Source organism: Contarinia nasturtii, unplaced genomic scaffold (genome assembly GCF_009176525.2).
Source record: "Contarinia nasturtii isolate CC-2019 unplaced genomic scaffold, AAFC_CNas_1.1 Cnas_scaffold_129, whole genome shotgun sequence".
Lineage (NCBI taxonomy): Eukaryota > Metazoa > Arthropoda > Insecta > Diptera > Cecidomyiidae > Contarinia > Contarinia nasturtii.
In genome coordinates, this window is record NW_022197486.1 from 13406853 (window position 1) to 13422513 (window position 15661).

General features: G+C 34.5%; 1 protein-coding gene across 3 annotated transcripts in view; it reads left to right on the plus strand.

The window, feature by feature from the left end:
* The first annotated feature begins 270 nt into the window (after positions 1–270).
* The window catches only part of LOC116350626 (protein rhomboid), a 67271-nt gene continuing 51880 nt past the window's right edge, over positions 271–15661 (plus strand). Inside the window, exons 1-4 of one of the 3 annotated variants that reach the window (XM_031782478.1) lie at positions 271–755; positions 899–1736; positions 1860–1949; positions 2221–2421. In XM_031782478.1, coding sequence (XP_031638338.1) covers positions 1611–1736; positions 1860–1949; positions 2221–2421 — 417 coding nt within the window. In that variant the 5' untranslated portion in view covers positions 271–755; positions 899–1610. Of the gene's footprint in view, positions 756–898; positions 1737–1859; positions 1950–2220; positions 2422–15661 lie in introns of those variants that run through there. The other 2 variants (XM_031782493.1, XM_031782485.1) reach the window with 2 other exon arrangements.

Below are 15661 nucleotides of genomic sequence, written 5' to 3' on the forward strand. Positions count from 1 at the left end.
TTGTGACTTTATATCCAAGCCTTGAATGTGAAATAAAAAAATTGTTTGTGAAATTCAAAGAAAGAACGAAGCGAAACTTATAAACTCAAACAAGAACATCTATTAATGACATCAACACCTCAAAATTTGTCTTCAAACTATAAAATCGCAGATATATTTACATAAGTTTTTCTTCTCTCTCTCATTCTTTATCGAGCATACTTATGTGAAGGAACGAAAGTATTTTAGCAAATATTCGGGACATTTTGTTCTTTTGCAAAATTAATTTGTTGAACTTAAATCTCAAGTTCCATTTAATCAATTGAATGCAGTTGGATATGAAAAATGGTGAAAAATCTATAGTACTTGTACTATTTGAAATATTTGATATAAAAAATAACACGAAAAAAAAAGTTTTAATCAAATTAAAGTATTTTCCTTCAGAAAGTTGATGCAATTTTTCTTCAACATAACAGAAAGTGAATAAGTTTTTTTAAAGAAAAAAAAAAAGAGAAAAGGGACAAATTGGAATGAGAAAGTCAAATATAAATTAAAAGTGTTGTGTCATTCAAAGTGGCGAAAGAGAAAGACGACAACAGTAAAAAAGTACTTTATCTTCTTCCATGCATGTCGAATGCGCTGCAATGTCGAGCGGTCTATGAAATTCTTTTCAAAACGTTTGTGTTTACTTGTTGTAACCATAGAAACCGTACCGTATATGTGTATCTGATGCCCGCTGAAATTGTGTGTGATAGGGAATCTGTGAATATAAACGAGTGAGTGCTTTATACGCGCACGGATGCCATGTGCCACCGCATTTTGTACACACAACAGCACTTATATTCATGAAAATTGCATACCGTGAACTTGAATGCAGGCACATACACACACTCATACTTTCGTTCTCTCATATCTGTAGGCAAAAGGAAACGACGAAAGACTTTGTACCATCATAATCATTTGAAATAATCACGGATATAAAATTTGCTCTCTCAGCGAAATGAACTGAATCATCGTTCCCGTTGTTTTTCGTTTGTTTTCCATTTCAAAACTACCTTTTAAAGAAAATTATACCAATAGAATAAGAAGACATAAAGTGAATATAAGTGAGGATTGTATTAATGTGGTTATAAATAAATGAATGTAAAAAAAAAAAAATAAAGGCGAGAACCTTGTGCTGGCAACGGTATATATAGTTTCCCCTCTTTTCTTTTCATTTTGCAATTCAAAGTCATAAACAAAAATGCGTCAAATCAAAAGGGCACTTTCGTGATATTGTACAATTGACATTCGAGACAATGAACCAAGCTATTTGGCGACGACTGAAATTCTGAAGACGAACAAAACACGAAATTACAAAAGGCATAATAACAACAAAATACTCATAAAAAGAAAACGCGCGCGACACAATACACTAAAACATAAAAAAAGGGAAAATTTGTTTGCAGAGGGGAATAACATTTGACATGCACTCCAAATTCGATTTGGATAGTTGATTTTTGATTGGAATCACTGGTGGTGAACATTTTTTTGTCTTCACTTGCTCGCAAATTAAGAATCATAAGAGAAAAAAACATTAGTTTGGATTTTGTTGTGTGATGCGCAGTATGAGAACGGTTTTCGTTTAAATAATGTGGCCGGGATTTGAAAAGTTCAAGACAAAACAGGATAATTCTAGTCAAAATGAAACAATAGATCACATCTCAACAATTGCCGGCTCATTGGCATCCATCGGAACTGAACACACTGAATCACCGGTAGGACAGAGTGATTATAATTTCTTGTATACCAGAATCTCCGATTTCTTTTGTCAACTTTTTTGTGTTTTTTTTTCTTCCTCTCAACATTGTTTTCGGTGTGCATATGCGCTATTTATGCAGGGCCTGGATGATCGCGTCTACGATACCGACCATACCGATCTCAACTCCGATTTCGACGAATCTGAACTGCGACGTGAACTCCTAGAAGACGTAAGTGAATACTTTAATTGAGATGTTAACCGAATAATAATGAACAACAGCTCAAACAATTCGGTTCTTTTTTTTTCTTATTCACTTTGATGCATTTCTGTGAGAGAATTTTCTTTGTTTAAATCAGAGTCTCCATATTTTTCTCAGAGTCTCCGTCTATTTTTATGGATTTTTTTTCTTTTTGAATTAATTGAAAAACTTCAAATTGATTTCATTTCTTCACAATTTTGTTTCAATTGAATTTTGTGTTATGTTTTTTTCATGCACACAGAAATGGCGTCAACTCTTCGATAAATTTGATCCAGAAGGTTTTGGCGAGATTCCCGTCAATGATTTTTTAGTTGCCTTAAAATCGCCTGAGCTTCAAACCCAAGTGCCTTTTAATAAAATCGAATTGCTTTATCATCGTGCATTGAAATCAAAAGAGCCACACGGTACCGGCTCCATATCATTTCAGGAATTCGTGAATGTGGTAAGTATTTCATCATATGTTCTTTTTCTCCAAAGAATATTGTCGGTTTTTTCGATTCATTTTAATATCGTATAATTTATGCGATAGATTTTCCTGAAAGAAGAAAAAACAAACTCAACGTTCCACATTTAAAACGAGTAAAAAGAAATGTGGAATGTGTCACATGCCGGTGGGAAATGAAATTTTTGTAATTTTATGGTATTTTTCCATCTTCTTTACAAAATATAAATCAAATTCCTTGAATTTTGATTGTAATCGAAAGAACGTGATCAATTTGATGAAATGGTGCATAAAATTTCCGGAACTATTTCTTCAAATAAATGCAAAAAAAAGAAACGGGGAACATGAAAACAAAAATACAAACTGCCGACCATTGTAAATTTGTTCGTGATTTTTTCTCTCTCAAAATGGGTGTGCGAAAAATCTGAAACGTGACTTCTGAGCAAAGTTCATTAGAAAATCGGTGTTGTTCAAAACAACAAGAAATAGAAATAACAACAAAAACGTACAACACTAACTAACATTTATTGTTATGATAAGCAATATTATCGGGGGTGGTTGTACAGTATCTCATTTTGTGAGCAGCAGAACCGGTGTACGAATGAAAATCCCATGTGGAGTGAGGCAAGATAGAGAGTGTTTTGTGCAAGAAGTGCATATCAAATTGACTTGTTATGGAAAACAAGTGTGTTTTCATTTTATGTGATGTGCGTAGTAAAAAGAAACTCATTTCGAACAACAATAGAGAGGCTAACACCGAAGGACAAACATAATATCAAAATTGAGCTGGCCAACACGTTTTTTCAACATTGTGGTCGTTTTACCTTTTCTTCGGGGTTTTCCCTTTGGTTCTCGTATGCCTTTGCTTTTCTTACAATCGACACGGCAAATTATGTGCACACTATATGAGTTGAGCGCCTCATATCGTGCTAAATTTGGCTGTTGTTGTAGTTCATCTCTTCAATTTTTTTCATGTACACTGGGCAAAAAGGCGACGAGTGACAATGACAAATAGGTTACCAAGACATTACCGTTGATATTGAATTCAAAGAGAGAGAGAGAGAGAGAGAGAGAGAGAGAGAGAGAGAGAGAGAGAAATATTGAGCGAAAAAGATGGATAGAGAAAATGCCGCATACAAGGCATGTGAAAATTCAAAATGGAAATGAAGCCGGAGGATAAATACGGATTTAAATAATAATTTTATCAGGTCCTCTCTCTCTCTCTCTGTGTGTGTTTTTTTTTTTGCCTTTTTTGTTCATGTGTCTGCATGGTCCAAGTAAACGTGTCGGTGCTCTGCTAAAATCCAATCATGTATATTCTTCCTCTCTCTCCGCATCTCCATCGCCCTTTTTTTATTATTGCATCGCCTTTACCATTTCGGATGCAATGCATTATTACACATGGTGTATATATATATAGACGTCTATGGATGCTTGCATCATATTCAGAATCGTATCGCATTCTTTTTTCTTCGTTTTTACGTGTCTAAATAATGGGCATTTTCGTGTGTTAATTCAAGAGTTTGAATACCGCTCACGTATATCTTGGTCGTTTTGCTCCTCTGCTTTGCTCCCTTTCTCCCTCTCTCGTTTAGTTCCACAATAAAGAAAAAAACACGTTCAATTTAAATTTATACGATTACCGCCATCTCTCTCCCTATCTCTTCTCTCTCTGTATGCGAGTGTGAATGAATGGGGCGCAGAAATTTACGACAATGACAGGCATTGAAACAAAGAATTTTGCTGAAGGGAACGATAGTTTCCCACAATCGTTTTGTGCGCTCACCAATGAAGAAAATGAATTATATTTGCGCTTGCATTTCATTCATTTCATGTATGTGTTATGAAAATACGAATAGAAAAATATGAATGCCCCCACGAGGTGTGTAATACGTTCAACAACTTTGGCGGCGGCTTTATTTCAAAATATGTTGGCTGATTGGAAAGTGTGAGTGAGACGATTGCAGCGACGGCGACGCACAGATATTCAACCGAGACACATCGGTAACCGAAAACCATATATTCTGAACTAATTAACGCGTATCTTATCCTGTCAGCGTACAACGTACATACAGGGTAAATACCCTCATGAAATGGAAGATGGTACCGAATATAAAAATTTTCTTTAAATTTATGGAAAATCATAAATTAACCATTTTATTTCACAATCGAATGTGTTTGTGAGGAGATGAAAGATGATCAGAAGCGTTCGTAATATATCGAATGAAAGTACATTGTATTCAATTAACATCATGGTCCATGTGAATGTCATGACACTGCAGTGGCTCCGACATACCAGACGTAATTGTTTGTTTGAGTAGAAAAATAAAATTGAATTGGTGTAGAAATCGATACTCTGCACATATTCGCTTGTAATTCACATCAAATCATCGATTGAATCGGTCGAAAGATTACGAGACATAGATAATGGAATAAAAAAGAAACGAATTTTTAAAAAATGAAAGAAATAGCTATATAGTTAATAGAAACATTTGCAAAATGTATTTATTTCCGCACATAATCTGGATTTAATGTTTTGTTCAAGAAAGCGAAGATGAACAAATGAAAAAGAAAATTGAATAGTACGCATTGGAATGGGTTCAAGCAACAGCAACAACAATTCTCTCTTTCTCTCCGCTATCTGATTTGATGTATTTGTTGTTTCGGTGATATTTGCCTACGATTTGTGTGGATATTTATGCCGATGTGTCCATTGTTTGGGCTTTGTTGGTTCGGTTTCATGTTCAGTGTTTTCCTTTTCTCATGTGGCTTCGAATTTGGCGAATATGATGACAACAACTACAATAATAATAACAGCAACGACGACGACGACACACACACACACAAAAATAAGAAGCAACTAAATAAAAGAGATATTTTTTGTTCGAAATCTTTGTGTCATGTTGTAAGCGATTTTGCTGATTTTACTGATTAGTGTACTGATGGACAATGAGCTCAAAAATACAGACATGTACGATTTTTTATGCTTCTCTTCATCTTCTTCACATCATGGTCGTGCGTTGTTTTTTTTTTCTTCTCTCTGCCGCTGCATTTTCTTGTGCTTTTGTCTCTCCTTTTCCATCCCGCATCATCTTGTTTACTTTTCGTCTCTGGTGTTGTTGGCTTTATGCATTCGGTATGCGAATTTCATGGTCCATTTCAATGTGACGTTATGTTTGTGGCAATTGAATGAAAAATTTATGAGATTATCGGGTGGATTTGTGTGCAGTTTTTTCTTCATCTTCTTTTCATCTTCATGTCGTCTCTTTCACACTCTCTCTCCCTTCTTGTCGGTTTTGCCAGTCTCAATCCTCTCTCTGCTCTGCATTTGTGTGACTCATGCTCGCTCTCACGGAGGACAAGATTTAAAGAATGCCCACGTAAATATATGAATTAAATGTATGTCGTCATTCAGAAAGCCGAGGAGAACCAGATAAAGAGAGACAAAAAATATATACGAAAACCAATTATTTTTCAATCTATTCTACTGTTTTTGTTTGTACAAACGAAAACACATATATTCAAAACTTAAAGGCGCATAATATGAAATGCAGAGAGCAAAAGAGATGGAAAAAATGGCAAAAACTCGACAAATTTTGACAATGCATGCATACCAATCATACCTTTTTAATAATGCACAAACAGATACATTCACATTCATGCAGAGTTTTTCGTTTGCCATTGTTATCGCTCATCGGCACATCAAACATTGAAATCCATTTAATACGACAAAGAGAGATGGAGACCGAGAGAGAGAGAGAATTTTTCGGCTAACAATTTTCATCTCGGCCAATTTCAATGGCTACTTTTGTCAAAGCCTATCAATCGCTTTGCAGATTTGGTTACAATTGGTTATTTTGTGGCTGAATGAATGTATGTATGAGAAACAACAAAGACAATAATTCTTTGGTATTTTCCTGCCATTATATTTTCGAATACAGATCAATTCAATATTTGTGTGTTTGTGCACACATATTTTCCGCTCTTTCTCTCTATCTCGGTTACTCTAATTCATTTGTCCGTTTTGCTTGGGTTTTGCAAATGATTTCGGGGCCGAAAGCCACAATTTTACGGTTCAAAACTATTAAAGGATAATGAGTGCAAATTTAGTTAAGTTCAATTGTTGTTGCCAAAATGCCAATAAAATTTACAACAGAAGTATATATAATGCACACATATTCATCATGCACACGAAAGGCAAACGTTGTCAATCCGAGCAGATTGTCCGAAAATTCGAAAATCACCGTAATTCTCTAATAATATTATGAAGTATTTATTGCATTTTTGCGGCAAGGAGAATTTTTCTATTCTTTCTCATTTGACCCGAAAGAGATAAATTTAAATGCAGAAAAAAGAGATTTATTAAAATAAATTAGGTTAAATGTGTAATCGTATTATGATGTGAATTTTGCACATGAATTTATATAGATTGCACTAATCGCACAACGACAAAGTACAGAGATACATTTTCACTGGAAATTATTTATGCCGTTTTGTGATTTTTTTCTCTTCGTTTATTTTGTTTTCATGTACGTGAGAAAGTACTGATCTGAAATGAATGGCAAAATACCTCATCTCTTTATTTGTTTCCGTCTTCTTTTTACTCTGTCGCTCTCTTCACTGTGTTTGTCCACTTTTTTCATCCATCTTACTTAAGTGGATTACGATTTATTGATCGCAAGCGGTAAAAATGTTCTAGCCTTAGTTGTCATTGTATTTCTTCTCAATTCTCGGATTGATTCGATCTAAATTGGTTTTGAAATCTGCCGTTTGCAACAGATATGACTCCATTCATTGCTTTAATTAATCAACGTAATTATTTTGGATTCATCTGTGTTATACGATGCCAATTTCAATAAAAAAAAATCTTCATACATGTCTCACATGAAGCATCTCAATTTGAGCTTAATTACAAATCCTTTGACTCTTCGTTTTTCACATGTTATACTATCGTCTAATATAAACAAAAAAAATTATCGAACAAATATTTGGAATAAGTTTATTCGAAGTCACACAAGTTGACATCAATACAAAATCGATCGGAAAACAAAAATACTAACAACAACAAGACGAGTGAAGAGAAATAAAGAGAGAACTGTTTTCTCTTAGAGTGCCTGCAGTGTTTAAAGCAAACCGACATGACACTGGAGAATTTATTCAATAAAAACCGAAAATCGCATTTCATGAAGAAGAAAAACAGAGACGGTAAAATGAGATTCTCACACACAACAAGAGAGAGAGATGGGAAAAAGTGACAAGCAGAAGGAAAAATAACATAATTTTTTTGTTTCTCATTGCCACATAAAAAATGAAGAAATACTGTATTTTTGTATTGTAAGTTTTTGTTATTAAACATTAATAAGATGTTATTTAAAAAAACACACTGTGTTTGTTTTTATTTTTTTTTTGTTTTATCTTCGGTTAAACGAAAAATACAGATATCATTGATATTTTCCTAAGGGAAATCATACAGATACACATGTACTGTGTCAAATGAGTCACATTTTTTTTAATTCTCGATTTTTCTATAGATAAACATATTCCTTTCCGTATTTTTTTCTTTTTCTTTAAAAAAAAAAAAGGACATACGTGAGAACTCAAAACAAATAGATCATGAAATATTTGAGTGTGCCACCCGAAAAGGTGATTGAAAAATTGAATATAAAAAAAACTGTGCACACAAACCGACAATTTATTGAGTTGTAGAAACATGGGTGCATCAAATCAGCTTTGGTGTTGAAATAACAATGAACTGACTAAGTGATTGTAGTGAGCAACTAGCCATTTAACAAGAGAATAAAAAATGACAAAAACTAACATGTAGAGCATACTTAAACGAAGGATTCAATCGGTTGCAATTCACCGGTCACATGTTAAAATGGATGAGCGCAAAAAACTGATCGACCAACAAAAAGGAAAGAATAAAAAAAAACACATCGAAGGACAATTGAAACACCGAAAATAGAATTAAAAACTCGAATGGAATGATTTTTTTTTTTCATTTTTTTATACCTCATCGATCGCACATTTGGTTGCTGTTGTTGTCGTTTGCTTTTCAACTTTTGTGCATGAACACCCATAAAATTGTTTGGGCCAGCCGAATTTAGTGTGTATAATTTTAAACAAATCATTTTTATAAATATTGATATTCTCCTGTTTTTTTGATCACTTACTTTTCGGTTCGGTGTGTTCAGAGAGAGAGCTCCTTTTTTATCATTTGTATTGTCATTTGTTGTTGTTAAAACTTTGGAAATCAGCCGTGTCCAATGCTAAAGTAAAAATAAAAATTACGAAAAAATAAAGAAACAAACTAGGTGAGCAAACAATCGCCACCATGAAATGAAGAGACTGAAAAAGACAGCAGGAGGAGAAGGAGAATGATATAGATAAAGATAATATGTGCCGAACGAAATGATTTGATCAATGAATCATTGCCCAAAAGATGGGCTGGTAAAAAAGGCGATCGGAGGCCAGAAGATGATAGAAATGTGACTATGAAATCGAAACGAATCAGCAGGAGATCGACGCTAGCTGTGACTTTAGTCCATGCCGAAATGTATTACAGTTGTCGGATGACACACATACATACGTAAAATACATTATATATCCTATGTTTTTCATACCTATTTTTCACTTTCGTGTCATTCTTTCTCTCTCTCTTGCTCAATCAAATGCGTGTGTGTCATCGCATCATATTTAGCGCGTCGATTCATTTGCACTGTCACATTATTATGTGCCTTCTTCTAAAATATGTTCTATTGTCCCATAGTTATTGCCGTTGATAAATTTGTTTGCATCTAATGTGTGCTTATGAAATACACCGAAAACATCGAAAAGACCACACATTTTTTTTTCCTTCTTTAAATTCTTTTGGTTGTTCATTCATTCAGTCTGTATAACTCTCTATCACTCTCAAACCGGATCATTGTCATTCTTTATGTGCGTTATTTTTTTATTATTATTATTATTATTACTGGTGTGTATGTGTGAGTATATGCTGTTTGTTTGACTTTTTATCGTGCCTCTATACGGATTCTCTATCTCTGTTGCTGCTGCATCCCATAAATACCTATTACTCAAGCTTATTAGTCAACTGCGAAGACGATCGAACATAATGAAATCGTTCAATCGATTGTTGAATGGACATTGCCAAGGTATACATATATATATATTTTGGTATTTTTCAAAGCTCCAGTTCAGCATTGGAAAATCAATTGTTGAACAATTGCTTAAGTGTGTTCGTGTGTCTTATTCGCTTGTCTTTTTTATTCCATTGTTGTTTTTTTCTCTCTGAGTTTTTTTTTTTTTTTGATCGGCCAAAATAAATAAAGAAACATTGTAACTTCATTTGTTGTTTTTATTTTCGGCGAGTGTCACCATATCATGAACAATATGCAATAACAAACAGAGCCAAAGAAACGCATACATACACCAAACTGTACACATTGGAATTCCATATGTACTAATAAATAACACACGCACACCGAAAATGACGACCAAGCATACCATTAATCGAAACAATTAGCGGCATTTTTTTCTCAGATGTTGCTTTTATTGTTGCAGTAATACCATGCTCTATCTCGTTTGTTTGCTCTAATGCAACGTCAAACAGCAAACAGTAAATACGTATATAGATTATTTTTAGTAGCATTAAAGCGAATTGAAATGAACACCGAAACGGAACAAGAGATATAAAAAACGGTCCTCAAAAAACGATCTTCTCACAATAAAATTTCGATTCGATGATTCCGCTTTTGGCTGGCACCTAGGGGAGAGAAACCAATGCTAGTTTTTCTAGTTTATAGCTAATTTACTAGTTTTTAGTTTTTTGTTCTGTCAAATGACAATCAAATGATTATACTGACACAATGAAGTATTTTGACGTTTTGTTGTTCAGACATATTTTTATGTGTTTTGAATAAATATACACTTATAATAGTGAAAATTAGTTTAATTATTCTTTTTTAACACAAAATCGTGCATAAAGTACTTGTTTCTTTCAATAGTCGACTTGTAAAATTGATTTAGTCACCAAATCATGGCAGAATATCAAAATGGCGGATCAAATAATTTTTGCTAATTTTTCTAGTTTTTGCTAGTTTTTTTCTAATTTTCCTAGTTTTTACTTGAAATATAAAAAACTAGCTAATGGTTTCCGTCCCCTAGGCTGGCACTGTAGTAAACATTTTTTGTGGCAAATTCATCCATTATCGGGCATATTTTGACGGTCAATATTGGGGTTGGATTTGTGTGTAGTTTCAGTCAATTTTACCGTCAAAATGGAAAGGAAAAAAAAGAAAAAAACAATTCAGTTAGATTGAATGCAAAACTAAACTATCAATTCAATAAAGTACTCATCTACGGGCTCTTTTATATTACGCACAGCCTTAAATAGGGACCCGTACTGCGGTCAAGGGTACAATAGAAATCCTGTGATTTAAACTATTCACGCCTAGTAACTAACAAAATTGTTAAAATATTCTTCTTATGATTATTGTTGATTTTATGCTGCTATCAGTTGACATTGTTCGCATGGTGTGGATTGTCAGGTCTCTTCAACGAATCGGGCAATGGTATGCCAAAATAACGACACATTCCTATAAAATCAGAAAAAAAACACAAAACATTAATCAATTAATATGAACACTGAACACCTAACGCTCTGCTCTCTATTCTCAATTTAATATTAATACAATATACAATTATGCACATACCTTTGAATAAAATATTCTTTGCGGCAACAATGTCACGGTGCCAAATGACTACGTGCTCAATCATGTCTTCTGGTGCAGCATCACCCAATTCATGGTATTCTCGAGTTAATGACCAAGTTTTGAAGATAACTTTTATCTTTGGCACTAAACGCTCGATGTTCTCACGATCTGGATTGATTGCTCTCTCTACAATTAGCTCTTTCTTAAGCTCTTGTCTGCTCAAATTCGTCACAATTATCGGTGGTAGTCCAACAATCGGTTTTGGTATGCAATTTCGACAAATTTTGAATCGATGATTTTTGGTTTCTCTTGGAAATCGCTCGTGACAATTGGCACACGTTATTGATGTACCCCATTCATCTTGAAAACTGACCTTTGTGTGCTCTTGTTTCTTGAAACTGATTGCCAATTTACGCGTTCCCGGGCATCTTTTCCGCTTCTTTATGCCCCATGGCCGATTTGGTGCCATTTCTCCAGCACCAATCCAAATCCAAGACGGTTTGTTGTTCGTTACCCGCATGGCAACTTTATCACTTGTTTTGGTAGCCTTGATGTGATGATCGAGATCCATTCGTGCATATTTTCGAGTCGCATATGCTTGCATTCCCATTCGTAGCATTTTGATGCGATGCTGAATGTACGATTTCCACGTTGATCTACGCGGTGATGGTATCACTGGGTACGACTTGAAATCCATTTGTTCTTCTTCAACAAACCACCAGGTCAACCGATCAGCCTTTCGATCTCTCTTCTTCTGCTCGGTTTGCCAATGAAATCGTGGATTGGATATTTTAATGTTTTCCTGTTAAATAATTACGTCAAATTTCAATCACGTTCCGAAAAAAAAAAAATTTAATAACAAACTTAATTTACCTCAATGTTTGAATTGATATGGCGGCGCACAACGGCCACCCACGTTTTCTCGTTAGGATCGATGGCACTAGCATATGTCATGTTGTTAAATGTGGCCTGCTCCGAATTTTCCACCCAAGCCTTCGCTGGCTTCTCGTACAATATTGACACGCAAACACCATTGGTGACGATTTGGAAGTTAAATTGCTTTTGCTTGCCGATCTGTTTGATTTTGTCCATGTCGAAAACCAAATTCCACAATTCATCTCTATGGCCGTACATGTAATAACACCACTCCTAGTACAGTGTTCGCCAAATAATACATATCTTTCATATCCAATCGAACGTTTTTTAGTTGGAATCGGCATAACGGGACAAGTGTGAAATTGTTTCGATTTTGGCGGTCGATTGTTCGTTATCAATCCATCGCGACGGAATGCATGCCATTGATGTGCATATTGATGAAACACTTCGATTTGGCCAAAGCACGACGATAATGACAGCTCGGCAACGCTCTATTGGAGATTAGTACCGCTGGCAACCGCAGAACTACAGTGAATCTAATTTTTTTGATAGACAAAATAACAAGCAAAGTAAGCAGAGAAACTCTCCACTAGCATAGGATTCATATACGAATGGCGTGTGAGTGGAGTGTGTCATGCAAAATTTTGTCTACCAAAAATATTAGATTCACTGTATATAGAATCATATAGAGTCATTTGGTGGCGCTGGCAAGCAATTTTGCCTTATCGTCATGCTTTGGATTTGGCGTTGCATTTGACCGAACATCCACAGTGATTGGAACCAATTGTCCTTAACGAACTCATTGACAGTGACCGGAACCAATTATTCATTATGAACTTTTTGACACTGCCAACCGATTCTTTCCAGTTCATACAATAAAATGTTCATCTTATTTGTTCTCTCTTCATCACCATGTGTCAGATCTTTGTTACTAGTGGCCGAGAGTCAAGCGCAATAAGGGCACACTATATAAACGCCATCTATTAATAACCGACTAATTACAATGTAAATCAAACGTATCTGTTTCCCCTTTTTATTTACTCCCTTCCCCTCTCGCTATACTTTTACATTGTAGTTAGTCTGTTTTACAAAGATGTCGTTTCTGTGTAAGATGTGTGACGTCACAATGTATTTATATGGATAGCGCTCGACTCTCGCTAGTGGCGTAAACTTTTGCGTTTCGTATATCGATGCCGTCGAATTTTGATCCATAGTATTGATGGCCATTGATATTCATGTTATAATACCAGCCAGACATTATAAAGAGATACTTTCAGCCAGATGAATCAGCTCAGCCAGATATCGTCAGGAGCTGAAATGGAGTGAAAACAATAAAAGTGATTGTTATAGTGATTATAGCAATGTAAGTGTAATTATAACCATAACAATCACTTCTATTGTTTCCACTCAATTTCAGCTGCTGACGATATCTGGCTGAGCTGATTCATCTGGCTGAAAATATCTCATTATAATGTCTGATACCAGCGTTTCATTTGAAAAAACGATTCAACATGTTCTGAACAATGAGTGTTGAGATTGGTCTGGGTATTTCGAATGTGATCTTGGTAGAAATAATTGAAACCATTTCCCAAGCATTCTTTATCGGGCCATGCAAAATCTTCTTCACCGATGTGAGCCTCGACAATGTTACGAAAAGCTGGTGACATTAGTTCCTCATCGTCGACGTTTTCCGCTAAAACGCCGTTAAAGCATTTGATGAAAAATTTGTGTCCGTTTTGTAGAAAAAATTGTCGGTTCTCATCATCGATAGCTTCTCGAATTTTGTACAATGCCAACAATGATGCCAGTGATGAAATTAGTGTTATTCGGTGGCTTCGATAATCCAAAAACTGAATCACTTTGTCGCGATATTCTTTTCGGATGATTGACTTGAGTCCTTGTTTTATTACCACAAGATTCTTGATGTCTTTGTCATTGTCAGTTCTCCTCTCGCTTGGATTTAGTAAATGGAACAAAAACATGGGAAACATACATAATTATTTAAAAAAAAAAACAGTTCACACAACAATATAAAAATCGTGTCGAAAAGCCAATAGAAAAAAAAACAGAATAAATATTAAGGAAAACACCGCTCACCTGTTTAATTGATCTTGTTCGACTCATGGCTCAATCGATCATTCACAATTACCGAAAATTTTCCGAATATTACGAGATAATTATCACTAAATTGAATGCAGAAATTGTCGTTTTGTGATTGTATTCGATTTAAATTCGCTGAACTATGTTGACTTCATGGTGATGTTCTTCCTCATCAAAATTCGAATAGTTTCTGAAGAACTACTCAATATTTGCTTTGCTTTTATACTATTTTTATTAATGAATTTGATTACGAGAATAAAATTTGCTGCTTCGTACTTTCCGAATGTTCTGTCAATATTAAATAATGAAAACAAAATCAAACGGAAAATAGACGGCAAAATTCATATCGAAGACAAAAATCGAAACGGGATTTATCTAAAATAACAATAACTCTGATGGTATACGATCAAACGAATCCATTGGAAAACACTGCACAAAAACAAATTAACAATAGTTTAATTCAATATCGATGTTCTCTTTCTGAATGCTTCGCAAAATTTGTCGCATATTCTCCGTTGAACGCAAACTTATAAACACATGACGATGCAAAAAAAAAACACAAGCACACTAAATCGAAACAAACAAAACACTACAAAGAAATCGGTTTTCCAAATGAAACTAAAATCAAAGCACATTTTAAAATCGATACGATCCAAATTACACAATGACCGAAGTTGAACGTCATCTTTCTTCTGCATTAAATCTTCTCGCAACAAAACCACCGAACGAATTTCCAGTTGATTTGGAATATTTACTGTTCAGGTTTGTGAATGCTTTGTTGTTTGCAATATAAAACAAAGTCAAACGCAAAATTTGGTGGGAATAATCCATTATTCTTTGCAAACACACACAACAATTCGACTTATATGAAAGAAATTTACTGTCCAAATGAATAAAACTAAAAACACGATCACGACTTGTCTCTTGAGTATGCAAAATTACTGTGAAACGTCATATTGTGAACGAAATGTGACAATATTCGGTTTCGATTTGAATTTGGTGTGCAGTCCAGCCGAAATGTAAAACTTCACAGAGTGTTTACTCAGTGAAAAATACAAATACACCATACATTCGATAAAGCGAAAATCGCCATGTATTAAAAATAAACAATAATTTGGTTTCGAATTACACAATGCTGACGTTTCTTCTCTTCAATACACTTCTGTATTATTCTGATCCGTGTTCATTTTTTGCTTTCAAAAAATATCATTGACTGGATGTAAATAAAATACATGCATATAATCAACTTTCCATTGACACGAAAATGACCACCAAAATGGGTCAAAGCGTTACATTTTTCAACGTTAAAAAAGGTGAAAAACGTTACAAATTGGTTGCTTGCTGCTATATATAGTGTTTCAAAATAATATATAATGTCAAAATCATCACACGTTCATAAAAAAATAGAACTTTTTAAATTAAGTATGTTTTTTTTAGATTGAAATTGTGGCTTACGATATTCTAGGTTTTACATGAAAACTGTTTTAATTCTCTCCACTTGGCTAGAAAAAGGCGAAAAACCAGTTTCTTACCATTTTCATACTCAATTG